Below are 21,101 nucleotides of genomic sequence, written 5' to 3'. Positions count from 1 at the left end.
AGGGGGAGCAGCAGGGCATAGCTGATGTCAGAGGTGCTTTGACATGAGGTTAAACCCCAGGGTCTTTGTGGCCTCTGGAAATGCCTCTCCACAACAGCTGTCACCTGGAGGGCTTAAGAGGGACTTTGGGGCCAAGAACCCGAGTCTTGCGGGTCCCCCTGAGAACAGCATCTAGAGGTGCAAAGTCAGAGGAGGGCTCAGGCAGCCACTACTCTCCAATCAGAGGCCAACACACACCTTTAAACACAAAATATTCTTTTATTTGTCAACGAAGGCTACACGGGATCACTTCTGGTTTTGTTTTTATGCCTTTTTTTTTTTTTCTAGAAGGTATCTACATCTGCATTTATTTACAGCCTTGTCGGTATTTACACAGTCAAGAATACAGTGTTAGAAACACAAAAGTGTTGAGAAAAAAACTTCTCAAAATTAGTTCCAGACTTCAGGAAAACTAGTTCCACATGGTAAGGCCGGAGTCTCCAGTGTTGGTCGTCCAGAGGCAGCTTGGGAGAGTCCTTTTGCCGAAGCTGCGGGTTCAGAAGTCTTCAAAAACAGGCAGGTTTAGAAAAGTGGGATTCTGGTGTTGGGTGAATCCAGGGCTGCCGGGCACCACCAGACATCTGTGACTCAGCTTCTGCCGGTGTGGCTGAGCCTGCGTGAGGGTTGGCTCTCCGTTGGCAGTTTGCCCTCAGAATCCATCATGTGTTCTTGGGGAGCAAGAGGTTGCCCAGTATCATGCCTTTGGCATTCCAGAGGGGGTAAGAAACACAACAGTGGCCCCACCCAGGCCTCCCCCTACTTGGATCTTCCACATTCATGATGAAACCTAAGAGCTGATTGCTCTCTGGGGCGGTCAAGTATACAAGGCTGGTTTCTGAGAATGTAAAGGTTGGAGAGGATAAAGTTTCTATCACCTGAGCAATGAGTCTTTAAAATGAGTTTGCTGTTTTTTGAAGGTTAAATGAAAGGGCCTTGAACTACAGAGTTCTTTCTTTTAGTCATCTCTCCTCCAATAAAATATAGACAAGTGTATAAACCTAGCTGGGAATTATGAGCCTTAAATGGAGGGCTTTTAGTCCTAACAAAGATCCCAAGGGAAAGGAGAGCCTGGGTTCTTCCTGGGACCCTTCAGGAGGTGGCCCCAGCTCAGGACCAGAAGCCACAGCCTGGGTTTGGTGGCTACAGTGAAGAATGGAGAAGAGATTTGACGCTGAGCACCAGGAGATCAAACCCCAAAGCTGGGGACCGTTCTGAGGCCTGGCAAGCTCCTTCCTCCTGGGCACCAAGGTCAGCATCACTGCTCTCACCACGTGGCCACCACAAATACAAGGCTGCAGCTGTGGACCTACATTCTAAGATTTCACATTGAAAGCCTCATCTTTGCATGATGGAGACCCCTTCCATCTATAAAAGCAGTACTTACAAGTCACAGCTGAAAAGGTCCTTTACTTTTTTTTTAAACAAATATGATTCCTTATGTGTCTATAAAAACACTGTCCAGTTTTACTCACTCGCCTTCCTTGCCTCACCATCACCTTCTGCTCCCAGCCCCACCCTGTCCTGATTATATAAAAGTACACCCTCTGGCCATTCTCATCCTCTGGTCAGTTTCTTAGAGATTGTTTCAAATCCTCCATCCCCAGGTAGAAATCAGGCACCAGTCTGTTCCTTGGGTTAATTCTTGCCCACAATTCTGAGAGACAAGCACCATGGGCCGACAGAGGTGTCCCGTGCTGCGGAGTTTCTTCCCCTTCTTCCTGTCATCATAGCTCTGCTCTCCAACAGTGTCTGTCTGAAGTATGGGTAAAAGTGAAATCTCATCCTATAAAAATAAAGTTGGGGAATCCCTCAAGTCCTGTTTAAGTGATGGCAGAGGGGCTGAGGATGCGGGGCTGATGGCAGCTGTGTAGGGTAGGGAAGAAGACAGGAACTCTTCCAAAATAAACCTTTTTCTAGAGTTAGAAGCTGACATCCTGCAGGATCATGGACCTGGGCCAGTGAGGGAGGGCTGGTCCCTCTAAGGAATGGACATATTTTGGTTGGTTAGTACCCAAAGGACAGGTGCCATCAAAGATAGGACTTGATGCCTGGAGGCTACTCAGCAGGCACAGGCAACTCTAGCTTATGCCTTCACACTCACTCTTGCTGTGAGATTGGGACTGCTGGTCTGAGCAGGAAGACAAATTGAGAGGGGAGGCACTGAGTCATCTGCCAGCACGAATGGAAACCAACTCAAAAGGGCCAAGGCCAGAAGCACCATCTCCAATAGCAACAGCACCAATGTGAAACTGAGGTGCAGAATGCTGCTTACTCCACACCTGAGATCCTTTCTCTAAAGCTCGGGGGTGCTTCAACTTTTACCTGCACCGAAGCTGGGCCTCCTTGGTGGTATGTAGGCCAGGAAAAATATAACATCATTTGATTAGAGAAAAGGAATGCTCAACAATTCTCTGTGTTTTTTATCTTTAAAAGTCCACACTATTACTTTGGTGGGGGAGTGGTGGAGTGTCAGAGGGTGGGGAAGGTGCAGGGAGATGATTCTCTTGGCCTTGATGCTGTCTCTGACCTCCACATAGATGTCCCCAGCAGATCTTGACTCATGTCAGGCAGCCGGGATGGAAGTGACCAACTAGGCCAATGGGCAGGAGAGCTTTGCCCAAAGGGCCCTTATATCAAGAGTAAATTTTGAGAGGCATGTCTATTTTGGATTAAAAACTTCTATTCTTCAGGCCAAACTGTTTTCCATCTCATCTAAGAACGATCCTGCGGATGGGAGCCCACCCCAGCTCCTGCCATGCACAGTGGGCCCAAGGAGCACTGCATCTGACTCATCGGAGCTCTGGACCCAGAGGCACTGGGACCAGTGGACAGATGGGCCATGGAGCATTGTTGTAGCAGCGAGACTTTTTTTGGAAACAAGAAGAGCACTTAGCGAAACACATCCTCTAATCCCAGTGGGATGACGTAAGGCGAAACCTCCTCTCCCGAGAAGCTCTGGAGGCCTCCCTCTGCCAGGCAGAACCCAGACTACACACTGCTCCAATTCTCATGCAGTAAGAAACCTTCTTGGTTTCATTAACTCATGTAATATTCTGAAGACTCTGTGAGTAAGGCTATAAAGGTGCCATGAGCTTATCAGTCCAACAAGGTTTCCATGGGGAATAGCTCAGACTCAGAATTCATTTTCCACAGTTAATGTAAATGTAACCCATAAAAGTCCCATTTTCTAAGAAGCCCAGCTCAAAAGGAAGCATTTGGCTTCCCCTCCTGGTCCCCCAGAGCCTCCTGTGAGTGGTAATGATGATGGTAATTAGGCAGATGAACCAAGAGCAAGGAGCTCCAGGCTCTTGCTGCTCCTCTTCCCCCTCCTCAGTGCTCCCACTGGCCTGTGGCTGCTGCCTTTCCCTGGGAATGACCTCCAGGTGTGGGGTGTACCCACTCCTGAGAGGGCTTACACCTCTTCCCAATGACCTCAGGCATAGGTCTTCACAGGGACGATGGTAGCCTGGCCTCCTAGATCCATGGGTACCAGCCTCAGGAACTGTCCCCAATCCTGATGGGGTTGAATGACACTGCCAGGCCACAACAAATTAGCTCTTTCCTCCTTTCTCCTTAATTTTTCTTTAAAAGCCTGGTTGGGCTCCTCTAGAGGGGAAGCTGTTTTAGAAGAACTTCACAGAAGAAATTTCCTGAAAGCCCTTCCTGCTGCACCCCAGCTCTGCAATTAGCCCATATATGGGAGGCAGAGGAGCTTTCAGGAGCTGGTTAGAAGGATGCTTGGCTCATGTCTTCCTCTCTTTGGCTGACTTTTTCTTAAGCATCTTTCTAGAATCAAAGACCACCAAGCACCTCTCTCCATACTCCTATTTCTCAGTGGTGGCAGCTGAGCAGTGGAGGGAAGATACCCAAAGTTATGGAGAGAGCGCTTCACCTAGGAAGGCAGGCTGGTACCCTTGCCACCACTGCCATCCTTCTGTCATGGGTGGTCTTCCCCTCCCTGGACATGGTGCCCACAGTGAGGGCTTGCTGTGCAGTGCTGGTTCTCACATCTGACTTTGGGGGAGAGGAGGAGATGAATAAGAAACATTACGAGAGGACCAACCAACCACAGACATCCTGGGTGGCTGTGCCTCTTGGGGAGGATGGGGCTCTCAGCCCCAGGATGTTATATCACTAGTCTGGGGGAAAGGACCTGGGAGACACTTTCTCCATCCCAGCATGGAGGTGGCACCGACGACTACACAGGATTCGCAAAAGGGGTAGGGGGTTTCATTTAGCATCAAAATATAAAGCTTGGACAGGAGTTTGGGGCAGCTTGAAAAAGGTGCTGAATGACATCATGAAATTCCCCAGAGCAAGATGAAGTCATCTGTGGTCCTCCAGAGGCACGGAACACAGTGAGTAAAAAGCCACTGCTCATCTGTGGGAGCTTAGCTAAAGATCCTCGGGTCCTGCAGACCCTCCTTCCAGGACCCCCTTGAAAGTTTGGTACTGACCCGTTACTCTGCACCCCTCACTCCTGCCCGACCCCCATGGAAGAAAAGGTTGCACATGAGACAAGTCAGCACAGACACTCATGTCTCACATCACACTGGGTACCTAAGGACAGACAAGGACACACCCCAGGAGATGCGTCTCAGAGAGGAGAAGTGTACCCCAAACAACAAGGAAAATTCCGCAAGGAAAAAGGGAACAAAAGACAATAAAGTTTTCCATGTGATCACGCTACAGAAAAAAAATACCTTCTGTTCTTCGCAAAAAAATGTGTGAAGGCCAAATTTGTGTTTTTCTTTTCTTAAAAAAAAGGATGTTGCATAAATTACAATGCAACCAGTATCTTTTTTTGTTTGTTTTCTGCACTTGTTAAAAAAAAGACTTTTTTTTTTTTTTAAGTACAACACAGTCAGATACGCGGCCACAAAAGAGTAGCTGTCTTTGGCAAGAAGTCCAGGCCATGGTCCTCTCTGTCACCTTCGGCCCATCTCGCTCTGTCTCATGAAGTGGATGTTGTTGGCGCTGTCTGACAGTTCTGGGTACTGTTCCACGGAGATCACGAAGAAGCCATCGTAGCCTTGAACCCGCCCTGTGTTCAGTGCCTGTTGCTTCTCCCCCTCTGTCCAGGCCCGCAGGCCTTCCTCCCCTTCCCGCAGTCGCTGCTGCTCGCGGGCCCACGCCTGGCGCACGGCTCTCTGCCGGGCCAGCTCCAGCACCCGCGCCTTCTCCTCGTCCAACGTCGTCCCATAGCGGGTGTTCAAACACAGTGCCCCGTACTGGAGCTGGATGTCTGTGTAGCGTCTAGTCCTGCCATTGAGCATCGTGTTGATCTGGGACACGGTGACATTGACCCCATTCTCTAGGGTTCGCCGCCCCCCACTGAGGCCTAGGATGGCCAGGTCGCCTTCTGAAGGTCCTGGTTTCACAAAGTAGTGGGTGTCCACCCCATCAATGGTGAAATGCAGGTTCTCTAGGTAGTGGGCGTTGTTCAAGATGGCAGCAACCCTTCGCCCATCCTCATTGGCCACACTGATGATGTCTGTGGTCACTCGGCCATCCTTCAAGGCAAACTTGACCCCCTTGCCAAAGACGGAGCCACTGGATGCAAACTTCTTTGTCTCTGGGGCCTGCTGGCAGCTGGTGATTGTGGAGCCGTAGAGCTGGTCAAAACGTTCTAGGGTGACGAAGGCCTTGAGCTGCTTCTGCACTTCACACTGTACCCCAAGGATAGACTGATAGGGGGACGAGGGAGAGAGAAGAGAAACAGAGAGGAAGTGAGGAAAAGGGGGAAAACCCCCAAGAGCCTGGAGAATCGGCTTATATAATTAAGTCAAATCTACACCCATTTATTCACCTGGAGCATCTAGCTCTACTGTTGATCACTAGAACATTCACCCATCCTTCCATTCAGAAACAGGTCAGGGAGCATCTGCTCTGTGCCAAGTCCTTTTCTAGGCACTGGTCATACTATAATGAATCAGACATCATCCCTGCCCTTGAAGAACTCATCATTTAGTGGGAAAGACAGATGTGACAATAAATAATGACAATCAAATGTGGTAACTGGGTCTAAGAGAAGTGACTGTAACAGCTGTAGCTAACATTTCTTGGTCTTTGAGCTAAATAATTCACATTCATTATCTCATTTGATCTGCACAATAACTTGATGTAGCAGGTACTGCTATTATTTTTATTTCACATCTAAGGAAGCTAAGACTCAAAGAGGTTGTAACTGGCCTACAGTCATATGACTAGTGAGTATATAAGCCAACATTCGAACCCCGATCTTTCTGATTCTAGAGCTCAGTTTCAAGGGCTGCTGGAGTAGGAGGAGCAAACAAGGTCAGAATATCTCAGCCTGAAGGTGGAGGAATGAGGTGGAGAAGGTGGGTTCAAGGACAGGCTCATGCTTGAGTTGGGATTTGAAAGATGAGGGGGAAATGTTAGATGGAGGAATGGCGAGAAATGCATTCTTGGCAAGAAGGCTTAGCAAGATGAAAAGTAGTGATTTGTATAAACCCTCTCACCCTGCCTTATAGCTCTTTGCCATGTTTATAAATGATTTCCAAGGAGGGCCTCTGCCCCTACAGTACTTCCTGAGGGCTCCTCAGATGCCCCTGCTCCTGGCTGCTCTGGGGACAGGGTGGGCCTTGTCTCCGTGGCATACCATCTACCTGTCCCTCCCATGGCTCCGGGAGCTCAGCGAAGCCACGCTCAGGCGGCCTCCAGCAGCTTATCAGCAACTCAGGGAGATAGCTTTAGAAACAGGCCCATCGGCTTCTCACTGAAATTAAGTCCTCTTTATAATTAATAGAACCCTGTCTGTGAACAATTATTTCCTGGAGTTTCACGAAAGCTGGAGTGCTCAACAACAAAGATCTCCAATGCTTGCCAAGGGCAGAAATCAATAATTCATTGACAGGCGAGGTCGGCAAACAGGCCGTCAGAGACTGGGGCTCTGCAGAGTGGAGAAGGGAACCTGGTGGTGGGGGAAGGGCTGAGCTGCTGGAATCAGCCCTGGGAGCAGCCAGTGCTGAGGGCATCTGCACAGGCCTGGAGGGGCAGTGAGGACTGGAGAGGGACAGAGGGACAGGGCTGGGGCAGTGGAGAGCAGCAGAAAGAGGACAGGCTTTGTGGCCAGACAGACTTGGCGTTCTCATGGCCTTCTACCACTTTCCAGCTGAGTGACCTTGGGCAAGTTTCTTTCTGAACCCTGGTCTCCTCATCTGTAAAGTGGAGGAAAATGCCTGACTCACAGGATTGTTTAGTTCTTTCAAACATTTGTTCGTTCAGCAAAGGTTTACCATGCACCTACTATGTGCTAGGTGGTATGCTGGGTAACAAATAAGACCCAGGGCTTGCCTCTTGGGGCTCACAGTCTAGTGGGGATACAGGAAAGAAAACAGGAATGGAAATACAGTGTGGTGCATGCTTTGAACGAGAGAAATACAGGGAGGTCCCAGAGCAGAGAGGCACAGAATGACATTCTTCAGAGTCTAGGGGAGGAGATGGCTAAGCTGAGGCCGAATCAGGTTGGAGTAACAGACATGGATGTGTCAGTTTTCAACCGCCAGCAGCATGCCATCTGCAACCCCGCTCCCTCCTCAGTTTGTTGTCCTCCTGGGGACTGGGATCCCCTTGGAGGCCTGATCTTTCCCTGATTGTGGCTGCATTCACTGTGTGCAGCATGGGGCCTGGAAGAGCCCGCTCCTAGAACACACATTATAAAAGGCGGGGTGGGGTGGGGTGGGGCAAGTAGAGGCATGGGAAGAAATGAGCAAATGGATGCCTGAAGTGAAGGGGAGGGATAAAATTGTTTTTAAGACCCTTTATGGCTATATAATTTGATGAGTCTTTGAAATTGGGTCATCCAAGGAAGACATGAGAAAGTACCATTTGTTGGAGCACCCACAGACAGATCTGGGTTTGAATCCCGGCTCTACGCCTTCCCCACTGTGTGGCACTGGAAAGCCTCCGGTACTAATCTGTAAAATGTAAACTGTGATGCCAGGGGATATTTGTGAGTTAATTACATAGAATACTGCACTCAAGGCCAGCTGCATTGAGGTGCTCAGAAAATGTCACATTTGTATTTGGAACACACCTTCCCTCCTTGCACTTTTGCTCTGGGTAAAGACAAAGGCTCACTATTTTTTGTGGAACTCCAAACTCTGTAACATACAAAACTTGTTAAGATTGCCTGTGAGGGTCTGTGTGCTGTTACAGCTGGGTCCACAGTGGCTTGCCAGCGGTAGGGTTACTAAGCATTTGCTCAACAGTTTCTGGCAGGCACTGTGGACACCCATCGGTTTTCATCATCGGCCCGAGATTTCCTGAAAAGCTAGTGGGACCCACTCCTGTAATGTCCGAATGGTCTGAGGCGTGGGCAGCCATGTGTGGGAATTACCTTGCTGTTGTCCCACTCCTGAGTTTTCATCTGTGTATGGACGAGCTCGTAGGATGGTTCCATGGCATCCATGTCTGGCTTGGGATAGCCAGGAATCACATTGTGCAGCTGGAATCCAAAGGTGAGGAGCCAGCTGTTGACATCTGGGTGGAAGAGAAGCAGAAATATCCCCATGGAGTAAGTGGACCGCAGACGTGACATATCCCAATGAAGCAGCCTAGAGTTAGGAGCAGGTGGGGGCGAGGATGTGGAGCAGAAAACTGTTTCATGGTATTAAAGCCAAACATTCTCTTGGGACCTAGCGTCCCCCTAGGTATTTATCTAAGAGGCATGTAACTTAAGTAGAACCCACGTTTCCAGACTCCCCTTTCTACTGTCACTCCATCCCCTGAAGCTTCAGCTTCATACCTGGGGGAGCTGTTGATGGACGAAGACTCCTCCACATCCACCCCCAACACCAGTAGCAAACTCTTGCGAGGACAACCACCCACAAAGGAAAGATTTTAATGAATGACTTTCAAAGAGAAATTCACTTACAGAAACTCTCCCTTCTCTCCCAATCCTCTTTGCAGAGATTAGAGCCTCAGGGCCAAAGTGCCAAAGGGCACGGGGATGGCCTCTAGCAAAGATCAAAGAGTTTTTTCCCCCTGATCTTGCCTTTTATTTACTCTGACAGCCCAAGGAAGTCACTTAATCTCCCTGTGCCTTCATTTTCCAGTTTCATGTTGGGCTTGAGGATCTAGCCCCATAGGCATGGGATTTACTGATTCTATAACATTCCTTGGGGGTTACTAATTATAAAATATTAGGTATACGGACAGGTAGGATTCTGCCATGAGCATGTGACTTATTGAAGAACAGAATCAGGAAGTTAAGACAGAAGGAAAAGAAAGAGGGTGGAGGGTACACCATCAGTTACTTGGTCCACTGTTGCCGAGTGTGGTTTATGTGTCCCACAGACCCTCACCTTGCACACTCAGGACGCTGAAGGGGAGATGAGGCATGGGCATGGATGACTTTGACACAAGAACAAAGATGAGAGGAGGGCAGAAGTCTTTCAGTTGGATAGGCTGACAAGTCTTCGTGAAGAAGGTGCCATTTAAGCCAGACACTGAAAGCTGTGTAAATTTTGCCAGGCTTCGGTGGAGATGAAGGGGGCACTTCAGGCAAAGACCACTGTACAAGGGCAAAGCCTGGAGAGGAAAAGTGAGTGCAGGGAGTGTTCACATAACCAGACAGCAGTTCAGCAAGGCAGAGAGAGAACCAGAAAGGAAAACTGTGGCTGGAGCAGGAAGAGCCTGGGATAGGTAGGAGGTGATGTGGAGCCTACAAGAGAGAGACAGACAGCCTGTGTCCAGGCATGGCTCAGCCCTCCTTGGGAAGAGGCAGCTGTGGATGCCAAAGCAGTTGTTGACCAGAGACTCAGGATCCAAAGTTTGGGGAAGGCAGGATTTGGAGTTGAGCCTCAGAGCCAGCAACTCGGGGCTATGGGCCTGCTTTTGGCTTCTTCCAAAGGTGACAGATACCTGGTCAGGGAGGTTCTGTTTAGGGTCCAAGCAGTGGCAGAACTGCCTTCCCCTCCCACCCACTGAGTTCATCCCAGTGATGGGAGTGTCCTTTGGGGCTCAAGAACTATGTCTCTGTCACCACCACATCCCATGTTGCCTTCCCATTCAAGAACCCCATATTTGCCTTTGTTTCTTCATTTTTTGGATGTCCCAGAGCCCCTCTCTTGGATGTGAAAGCTGCAGGTGCTGAGGTGGAGGGGCGGTAGAAAGGGAAGCCAGGAAGTCCAGGTTCTACTTCTAGAAAGATTATATAAGGGAAGGGGCACGGTGAGGCAGGAAAAACCCAGGTCTTGACTCTGCCTCCCCAACTTGCAAACTCATGGTAGAAATGGTTTTCACCCAGTCATGGAGAATACTAAAGGTGTTACCATTTGGGGGCAGCCATCATGTAGCAGGATCTGTTCCCAGTTGGTTACATAAATGATTGGATTTAATGTATTTTAAAGCATTGAGCTGGGTTCCTGGCTCGTAGAAGGTTTTCTGTGTCTCCTCAAACCCATGCCTCCACGTCCCTGGACCTCCGTTTCCTCTTTTGTAAAATGAGGCACTTGGACCAGCTTTTCTCTAAAGTCCCTTTCCTCACTGAGTTTCTAAGAATCTCCCATTCTATGAATCTAGGCAGATGGTTCTTTGGGAAATTAAAACAAACAGAACAGGGAGGAAAATAGCCTACAAAGCCATTTTGCCTGAAGCTGAGAACTTGCATCTGAATCTGCAGTTGCAAAGGAAAGCTTCTATCAGGAATACTGCAAATTCCCAGGAAACTAGAAGGCTGCTAAGAGGGCTGGGACTTAATTATAAGTGATGGAAGGCGGGAAACTTTCATTATGCCTTTAGGAAAAATGCTGAAAATTGATTTATTCGTTGGTTTCTCTATAGTGCTTTTCTGAAGGGTTGGGAATTTTATTCTTCCTTCTTATGACATCAGAGGTAGACATTTCCCTCAGGTTCAAAGCTCCCCTTTACCTGTGTGCCTCAGACTTCAGTGGGGCCGTCTGGGATGGTGATGCAGCATAATAACCCCTTTCACGTGCACACAGCTTTGCACTTTACAAAGTGAATTTTGAATCCAAGAATGAGGATTTTGGAGTCAAAACAGAATTCTAACTCAGCCTTGCCACTTCCTCGTTCTCTCTAATCCTCAGTTTCCTCCTCTGGAAATGGGTCAGTGGTCCCCATCTCACAGCCTCCCAGTGAGGTTTAAACGCAAGAGTGTATCTGACCTATCTGTGGTGGGCATTTTTTGGTTGCCTTCCTAGCATCCATTCTGCCTTCTCACTCTTCCTTTTTGGGGTATCCATTTTAGAAGCTGACTCCACCTAAGGGTTCAGCAATGGACCATGTGACCTAGGCTAAGCCAATCAGTGCATTCTATCTCCCCAGCCACAGTGATTGGTTCAGGGGCTGTCATGTGACCTAAGCCTATCTAATTAGAGTATATCTCAAGAGTCCTGAAATTTCTGGAAAAAAGATACTCTTTTTATTGTTGTTGCTGGATGTGAATGAGGTTGCATGTAGCCCAGTGGAAGCTAAAAGGTAAGGTTTAGTGAGAAGTGAGTAGCATCTTGGTTTTTAGCAGTAAAATTTTTTTTTGCACCATTTTTTTTTTTCAGCTACAGTAACCTGCCAACGCATCTCACAGGAAACTCACTGGAGGGGAGGCAGGTGGCATGCTTAATGCAGGCAGATGTAATGGAAATGTCCTCTCAATCTGTTAAGCTTATCTGGGGCTGGCAGCAAGTTGAGCATGGTGAATGCTGTGAAACCTAGCTGGAATATTCCTATGCATCCACAGGCCCCAGGTGTGTTTGCGTCACACCTGCCCATCACTGTGTTCTCCCTTCTTCCCCACTCTTGGGTCTCCTGCTCTCAACATGACCACCTGGAATTGTTCCCCGAAAGGGGAATCCTCCAATTGCTGTCTACAGAAACAAGGTCCAGACTGGACTACCAAGTTTAGGGGTCAGGAAGCCACGTCCCTAAGGGGCACTCGAGTGAGCTGCACATGTTGCTGTCTCTCCTTTTACATGTGCAGTCCCCTCTCCCTGGACTGCCTTTCTCTCCATCACCTGATGAATGTCCACTCATAAGCAGGCCTCAAATATCAGCTGCTCCCTGGGCAGAGCCAGTCATGCCTCCTGTATTTCAATGGCCATCAGTACAAATCTCCATCATGGGCCCTCACACTGGATAACAGTTGTCTGTCTCCCCTCTTGCAGTGTGAATTCCTGGAGGGCGGGGACCATCTTTTTATCCTCAGTCCTAAAACCATGGCTGCACAGGAGAGGCCCTTGTTGAATGAATGAAACTGCCTTAAAATAGGCGGCAGGAGGATTGTGTCACAGGACAAAAGATGAGGAGACCACCAGGTGTGCGAGGGTGGGATATGTCCAGTTTTTGCCCACCACAAACTCTGTTCTGTAGAAAGTGCTGGCTTTATCCAGACCTGAATCCCCACAGCTGCTCCAACTCTTGAGGTCTTCTGTGGCTAGCTTGGGAGTGGCTGCTTGCTGGGAGGACTGTGGCTGCTGGAGACATTTCTGGCATGTGTGACCTATAGGAGACTTTATGCTCAAGTTGGTTTTAGAATAGTAGAAAGCAGAGCCCACCTTTTAAATCAAAGGGTAGAGGAAAGGCAACCAACGTGAGCCACCATAGTGCTAGGCAGGTTATAAAATGTCTCTCATTTCCCCCTGCAACCATGCTACCGGGTAAGTATTTTTTTTTCTATTTGTCCAACTGTTCTTTGCTCTTTTTTTCTCACCCTCTTTGGACTGAATATCTTTCAGTCTTCATTTTATCTCCACTATTGACTAATTAGCTATGCCTTTATTTTATTTTTCAGTGGTTGCTCTATGATTTACAGTATGAATATTAATGTGCCAGAGTCAGGGTAGGTATTCCGACTTCAATTTACAGATCAGGAAACTGGAATTCAGGGGAGTTAAGTAATTTTTGTGACCGTCATAGCTTAGAAATGGTGGATGCTTCACCTACTTCTGTCTGTCTCCAAAGTCTGAATTTTCTATTACATCATCCCAAATAAGATAACTGAATTATTATTATTATTATTTTTAGCCATACCTTCACCCAACTTATCAGGGACTCATAGCAGCCTTATCCCTGGGTCAGAAACTCCCAAAGTATACTCTAAGGGATGCACCCAGTGAGATATTAGTTTCATGGTCAAGTAAGTTTGAGAAACAGTGGGTAAATATATTAAAGATTTCTCTTTACTACAGGACTTCTCAGAGCCTTTCATAAGGTGAAAACTGTTATGAAAATTTAAGAATGGTGGTTGCCCTGTCAGGTTGATTTGATGCCAGAAGCGGTTTTCCAGAGCACTTCTCTGAACTAGTGCTTCCTCATCTGTACTTTGAAAGACGCGGCTCTGAGAGAAAGTTAACGTTTCCTGTTCCCCCATATCAGCTTTCTCAAGGAAGGCTGTCTTGTCAGATGACCAGAGCAGTAGTAGTCCTGCCCTTTGAAGGAGCCCCGATCCTCACCTGTCATGAAACACTTGATGTCCTGAGAGTTGCTGATGGGATTGTTGTTTTTAAACATATAGAGGTTAAAAGGCATGATGTTGCTGCTACTAAGATGCTTCCACAACTCATGGTCTGGGCTAGTCCAGCGACCAGCCAGCACATCATAATCCCGTCGGCCCATGTGGACAAGCTTGGTGAGCGGATCATAGAGGCCGCCGTGGTAGCCGATGATGATCTGGAAGTTGGGGTTGGTGTCCATGTAGATCTCCCCATAGGCTGTGTACAGGATCTGCTTGATCATCAAGCCTGTTCCACTGAAGACAGCAAGAGGGGTCCCAATGTTGTCACAAGCTATGTAAAACTCATCACCGCTGCTCAGCTCCATGGCAAAGAGGTGTCCTTGCAGGTCGTAGTAGAGGGATGTGATCTCAGAGCTGGAGTGGTTGTAGAGGTGGGTGACCTTGGTGGGGTTGGTCAGGTCTGCATAGAAGAACTGCAGGTGGTGGCTGTGGCTGCTCTTGCTGGACACCCGCCGCCCCAGGCCATCGTAGCGGTACCTGACGCTCCAGCCACCAGCCCGGTTGTAGGCCTTGATGAGCAGGCCAGCTGAGTTGTATTCAAAGACATCACCACCCCGCTGCCTCAGGAAGCCATCCTCATCCATCTTGTATTGCACGTCACCCAGCCTAGTGATGCGGTCACGGAGGTCATACCTTAGTGGGGTGAGCCGTGCACTGTTCCCAGGGCTTAGTAAGTGCAAGTTCCCATTGAGGTCATAGCTATATCGCCAGAGCGGCTTGTCGTTGATGGAGACTGTCTGCAGCTGGCCGTCAGCGTCGTACTCATAGGAGTAGCGGGTGGTGTTGGCATAGGGTCCCACTTTTAGTTCCTTCTTCACTACTCGCCCCATGTTATCATACTGGACGGTCATCCAGTACATGAGAGAGCGGAAAATCTCATATTGCACTTCCTTCATCCGGCCATATGCGTCAAAGTGCTTGGTGTGGGTCATGACCGCTGTGGTGATGATCTGGTTAATGTCATAGTAGATGACACCAAACTTCCCGAACTGCTCTGTTTTGCCTGATACATCGTCATAGCGATAGAGATCGATGGGCAGCGGGGTCTCATTGATCACAGCCTGCATGCTGGTCACCCGGAAACTGTTGTCGTAGTTGTAGTCAAAGCGAGCATTGACCATGCCTTCCTCGGTGAAGCGGAAGATCTGGCGGTCGATCAGGGGCCCAATTTGACGGTAGCGGATGGTGCAGGTGAAGCCCTCGTTCTGTAGGTTGATGGTCTTGAGCATGCCTGCTGTCTCATCATAGGTGAAGCTCACCTTGGTGGTGTCATACAGCATCTCGGCTAGCTTTGACACCTTGCCGTACTTGTATATCACCCTGCGGCCAGTGCCCAGGTAGAAGGTGTGGAGGAGGTGCCCATCCTCAGTGAAGTCCTGGATGACTGAGGCATTGCCCTCAGGGGGCTGGTACACGTTCCTGTAGTAGCCCACTGAGCGAATGGTCTCCAGCGTCTGCCGGGCCACGTTGGGCATTGTCACGGAAGAGAGGCGGTCATTCTTGTCGAACTCAAAGATGTACTGCCTCTGGCTGTGGAGGAGCAGCACCATGGACTGGAGGGAAAGGAAAACCAAGAGTGAGAGGAGGGTGTGGGAGGAAGGGTAGGTTTGTGTGTCCAAGACTTACAGGAAAGGAATGAAAGGCCAAGGAAACCGGTGGTTCTCCCAAACCAGAGCTTTCCAACCAATGTGCCATAGGATACTGCAATGGGGAACAGATGTGCTAAGATAAGGATTTCTCTCAGCCCTTGGCCCTGGCAGGGCCTGGGGCCCCAGAGCACTCAGGCCATTTGCTTTCTTAGGGTGAGCAGCCTTGTCTGATTGCCCCTTTGTGTGGTACAAAAATGATGATTTTAGTGCATGATGGGGTGTGAGAAAGGTTGGGAGCACTGGCCTAAAGTATTTGCAGCAGCCTCTTTCCTGGCTTCCCTCCTCCAGATGCCTTCTCAAATGAATCTTCCTACTCAAGCAAGAATGACTTTCCTAAAACACAGTCTGATGATGTCTATTGCCTACTGAACAACTTCTGTGGACTCCCTTTGGCCTACAGGATAAAGACCATGTCTGAGAAGGGCATTTAAGGCTCTTCACATTGTTTACGTAGTAAGAGGTCATAAGCTCACCGTGGGGTGGGCTGTGATGGGAATGGGGAGACCTGGTTTCTCACAAGGGACCATTGGTGGTCTTGGGAAAGTTCTTTCCTGCTCTGGGTTTGGTTTTCAGTAGGCTGGATGATCTCCAAGCTCTCCCTGAGCACCACCACTGAGCATTGCTCTCAGAGATGCTCACCCAGCACAGAGTAGGGGAGACTGACCACAAAGCAAGCAGAGCCCAGGCCTTGGATAGGTAACTAGGAGGAGGAAAGAAAGCAAGGATCTGGGTCCTAAAACTGGGGCATGAAGTAGACTGTTTCAGGAAGGAGTCAGCAGAGAACAGGCCTAGAGATATCTAGGCATCAAAGCTACCATTTTCTCCTATTTGGGACCAGCTTTTGATTTCAAGCCCTTCCTGATTCCTAGCCCCTGGAATGAAATGAATCCTGACCTGAAGCAGAAGGGATTTGCTAAGGCCACGCCCAGCCCTCAAAGCTCAGGATTAAGCACCTCCTGCCTAACTACTGATCCCTGTGCCTCTGCCTTGTCCTCTGTGACCAGATCACACCCTGTGCCCTAGACCTGAGAGCAGACCTCTGCCTGGCTCCGGACTCCCATACTGCCTGGTAAGTCCCGTTAGTATTTGAGTCTATTCCTAGCTCCAGTTGATCAGATGGGACTTTCACATTCTCCTGCTCCAGGACCCCCACCTGCCATGCCACCACCATGATCCATCCAGATGCCTCTCAGGACCCTCAGGCCCTCTTTTGGAGATTTTTCTGAACTTTTCCTTTTGGAGACCACATAGGTCAGATCTATCCCACTGAGGTCAGTAGGCTGGGCTTGGCTATGGTTTGAGCCACAATGTTTGGCCTCTATATGGCAAGGCCAGTGATGGAGGGAGACAGACACCTGCCTTCTCTAAGTACGTGTAGCTCCATGTCTTCCCATCAGCGAAGATCCTGGATGTGATGCGACCCGCCTGGTCATATTCCATTCTCTCAGACATGATGCCCCTCTGGATGCCAGCAATGTGGCCCCCTGGGGAGTACGTCACGTTGACGCCATTCAACCTGCTGCTAGGTGACCAGAGGCTGGGCCGCCCTGCGTGGTCATACAGGATCCGGAGGGTGAACTTGCGGTGGTCATCATAGATCTTCTCTGTGCGTGTCACACGGTCAAAGTCCAGAGACAAGAGGTTCCGGTTGTGAACCTGGAGAAGGGGGAGGAGGAAAGACAAAGTTAATCTGGACATTGAGAACTTTGGTCTGAGAAGCTCCTGAGTAGAGGAGGCAGCTAGGTCATAGATGTCAACAGTCAAGGGTTTGGGTCCTGGCTCTGTCACTTGTCAGCTCTGTGAAGTTTCCTTATCTGTAAAATGGGAATAATGATGCCAATTACATAGGGCTGTTGTAAGAATAAAGACAATGTAGATACTCCGCAAATAGTAACTGTTACTAAAGATGATCCATATCATTTCCTAATGTGACTCTTCTAAATGAAGACAAAAAGGCAGGTCCTTCTTCACTCCCTCCTAAAAAGGGAGAGGCCAAGTGGGCCCAACAAATCAATGCCTGACCTCATTTCTCATGTGCCAGACACTGTGCCGTTTGACACTGAGGAGACCAAAGCTCAGGGACGTGCAGGGATGTGCTCCAGATCTTGCAGCTGGTGAGTGACTGAGTCTGGATTTGACTCTCACCACTGCAATGTGCCAACAAATGCTCACTGGCCCTCCGAGAGAGTCCAACCCTTCTTGGGGTTTGGATTTCCTATCCCCTCTGGGGTCTCTCCTGCCCTCTGCCCCGACAATAAGGGCTTCCCAGTCACCTTGGTCAGCTCCCAAAGCATCTTCTTTTTCTTTTTCCTGAGGCCCTGGGAGACAGTGTGTGTTTGATCTTGGATGACTTCTCTGGCTATGGGCTGCCTGGGGACACAGTCTTAGCTCTGGAACATTTTTCTCCTGCCTCCAAGATCAGGAGCCCCTTGTATGCTGTCCACCTGGGCTGCTAGGTCAGCATCTCATTCAATTTCCTTTCAGAGTGAGAAATACAGGGCTCCCACAGGGGCAGCAATAAGTCAGGGTTTTTGGTATTTTAATAAAGAAATATACTTCTGAGGCCTGTTTCTATATTGGATCCACCCCTTAGGCACTGGTTGCCCCTGAAACGCTGCCAGGTACTCTGAAGCCAAAATGCTAGTTCCCTCTAATTGGTGCCTGGCCTCCTGGGGCATTTGGGCACATTTTCTGACTCTTCCATTAGTCACTGGTTAAGTGTGACAAGTAGTAAGGAAGACCCAAGAGGAAAGCAGACAACGTAGGTCACATGGTGCAAAACTGTACACGTAGACGGAGGTAATGAAAGGCCCCCTGGGGCTCTGTGTGGTAAGAAAGAGTTTCGAATTAAGGCCAGGATTCCAGCCTCAACTCTGTGACACGTTTTCTCTGTGAACTTGGGGAAGTGCCTTTCCCTCTCTGAGTCTCAATTTCCTCCTCTGCAAAACAGGGCTTGTCGTGAGGATTGAAGAAACCTGAGTAAATTGCCTAGTGGAGTGCTGGGCCCATAGAAGGTGCTGAATTAATGATTGCAATTATTTCCATTAAATGACAGCAAATGATCACAGTCATTCTCAGAAGAAGTAGAGACGTGTGTCTCCTCCTTCTCCCCAAACAAATTCTAAAGCCTTGAAAATAAGGATTTATAATGACGATGCTGAGATGACTTTAGCTGTGAACGGCCTGGTTATAATAAGGTTGCCTTCCCAGGGGTAATCAAACACAATTGCAGAAGCAAAAACAGTGTGGCAGACAATTCCCGTGAAAAATCAGAGGTGTTGGAGGCTGAAGCTGTGTTGTTTGCCGAGAGGACAAAGGAAGGCACAGGGTTGTACCACCAACAATGACGGGGGCCTTTTTAAAGCATCTTTTGGAAATTCGCCTGTGACTTCCCCCAAGGTAGTGCCACCTAGCCAGCTGCCCCCTCATCCCCTAGAGGGCCCCTTGTGAAGGGGAGCTATACCTCTGTGGCAAAATTAATAAAATTGAATTAAGCAGCTCACTGGGGAACCGCCTAATGCTTCCTGTGTTCGACAGTGGCGGCAATAAGATTATTTTACATCTTTCTTTATTAAAAAAGTTCCCAGTTGTATAAAAAATGAGCTCCATTATGGGGAGGCGCACCCAGCTAACATTCTAATTCCACATGCCGCCACTGTGGGTGGCCATTTATTTTGGGAGGACATGGAGATGCAGCCACCCGACTGGAGCGCCATTAATCTCAGGCGGGGAGAGGGGCCAATTAAAGCTTAGGAAACTTTTGGTCCAGTTCACACGGCAGAGAGGAAGTCCTAATAGCACTAATCGCTGCCGTTTATTGAGCACCTGGAGTCTACCAGCACTGGGCTAGGTACTTTGCATATATTATCTTGTTTCTGCAGAGGAACCTGAGGCTCAGAGGAGTTGCTCAAGGCTACACACACAGCCCAGGCAGCAATCAAACTCAGGTCAAACTTCCCATTTAGCACATTGCCTCAGATGTGCGTGAGGGGCTCCTGGAGAATTCAGACAGGGGCTCAGTGAGGCCACAGATGGGGGCAGGCCATAGCGACCAAACACAGCTGGGGAGCTGGAGGAAGGCTGTTTCCCACGTTAGATTATTGCTAGAGTTCTTGGCTGTTGAGGGAACACAGGAAGCCTGGTTTTCTGGCTCTATTTGTGTGATATTGGGTAAGTCACTTACTGTTTCTCTATCTGTTGTGGGAATTAAACTAAGAGACAGGGTGCCTATTGCCTAGTCTTTACCTCCTCTACCTATGTGAGTCTGGAAAAACCCCTTTTTCTCTTTGGACTTTGGTTGTCCCAGGTATCAAAAAGGGGCTGAAAGGAACTTTCTTGCCGAAGGGCCGGGGGCTCAAGACAACCCCAGCCATGTTGCATGAGCATGCTGTGGTTTTAGGAGTCAGGAACACCTGGCTCAGTTCTGTGGCTCCCTTCAGCTCAGTAAGTCTCTACAGAGAGCACCTGTGGTCTGCAGGGCGCTGGGCTGAAAGCCAGGGATGGTTCCTTCCCTTTTACTCTTCCCACCGCCTTCCTTTCTGAACCTGGAGGGAAGAGAATCCGGGCAATGGGGCCCAGGGTCAGAGGCCACACTCTACAGAAACACCGGAGTGAGGCAGAGAAAAGGCTGGTTCAGGGCACCCACGTACTGAAAAGCACTCTGAAATGCCAGATCACAGAGGCCAACCCACTGGCAGTGACAGTTATGGTGGGAGTTGTTTCACTCATTTAGGAAGGATGATTGCCTGGAAAAAGTGGAGAAGTGGCTTAGGTTCCAAACAGCTAAACTGAATTTTCAGCCGTATTAGGAATTGTAGTAACAATAATAGTAAGAAGACTAGCAGTAACAACAAGAGTGGATATTATTGACCACTTACTATGTGCCAGATCTGTAGGAGTCTCTTTATAGGCTCTATAGGAGGCACTTTATATAGTTTTTCTAATCTTTGTAGCAAGTTGTAAAATTGGTTTTATCTTCCCCAGTTTATGGATAATGACATCGAGGTTTTAAGAGATGACAGATTTGCCCAAATTCACTCAGGGAAGGAATATACGCTGAAAATCCAATTTGGACCTGAGTAACACCAAAGCTAGCGATGTTTCCACCAGTAACAAGTGAAAAGTAAGCACTGGAAAGACGCATGAGACACTCATTACATGTGGTTCCTACTTTACTTTCCCTCGTTTGCACATGAGGAAACTGAGGGCCCAGGAACACTTTCTCCCCCAGGGACAGCTTCAAGAACAGAACCCCATTCTCCAGACTCCTCCTCACTCTCTCCCCCAGGACCCAGCTGCCTCCAGGGGCCGAGACCTGCTTGGAGGCCTTGCTCACCCGCAGCCGGCGCCCAAAGACGGTGACCTGGCCCCGAGCCTGCTCCTTGCGCTGCCGCCACTCAACCAGGTTGAGGCCATTGTCGATGGGCAGCGTGACGTTCCTCTTGCCCACAGTGGGGTTGACGGTGCTGGCCAGCAGGTGGGGCTCCGTCTGCAGTGCCACCTCCATGCCATTAGCCAGTAGCAGCCGCAGGGAGCCATCCGCCCCAATGTAGTAGCTGTTCCGGACCTGGTCTGAGGGAGAGGAGAGGGACAGACTCTGCTCAGAAGGGACAAGGATGGAGGGAAGTGTGTGTAGAGCAGAGGCAGTGGTGTGGCTTTTAAATGTGTTTATTTTTTCAACTATAGAAACAATACATTATCATTGAAGAAAACTAGGAAAATATATGGAGATCATCCATAATCTCAAAACCCAAAGAAAACTATTGTAAATATTTTTGGTATATTCCTAGATTTTAGGATATTTCCAAATACATTGATAGTTTAAAACAGTTGCTTATAGGTTTTCACTGATCATTGTATTACATTGTTGAATATTTTTCATAAACTCCTTTCTTAATAATTGCATAGTATTCCAC

The 21,101-nt window shown here is 48.8% G+C and overlaps 1 protein-coding gene across 8 annotated transcripts in view; it reads right to left on the bottom strand.

Moving 5' to 3' along the window:
* Nucleotides 1–238: 238 nt before the first annotated feature.
* Nucleotides 239–21,101, bottom strand: part of TENM4 (teneurin transmembrane protein 4) — a 728,135-nt gene continuing 707,272 nt past the window's right edge. For all 8 annotated transcript variants that reach the window (XM_070490574.1, XM_070490568.1, XM_070490572.1 and 5 more), the window contains 5 exons: nt 20,522–20,757; nt 16,546–16,842; nt 13,476–15,090; nt 8,402–8,544; nt 239–5,726 (listed from right to left, as the gene is read on the bottom strand). In XM_070490574.1, coding sequence (XP_070346675.1) covers nt 4,968–5,726; nt 8,402–8,544; nt 13,476–15,090; nt 16,546–16,842; nt 20,522–20,757 — 3,050 coding nt within the window. In that variant the 3' untranslated portion in view covers nt 239–4,967. The remainder of the gene's footprint in view (nt 5,727–8,401; nt 8,545–13,475; nt 15,091–16,545; nt 16,843–20,521; nt 20,758–21,101) is intronic.

Source organism: Equus asinus, chromosome 20 (assembly GCF_041296235.1).
Source record: "Equus asinus isolate D_3611 breed Donkey chromosome 20, EquAss-T2T_v2, whole genome shotgun sequence".
In the NCBI taxonomy this organism is placed as follows: domain Eukaryota; kingdom Metazoa; phylum Chordata; class Mammalia; order Perissodactyla; family Equidae; genus Equus; species Equus asinus.
The sequence above is the reverse complement of the archived record's forward strand: the minus strand, read 5'-3'. Positions and strand labels throughout refer to the sequence as shown.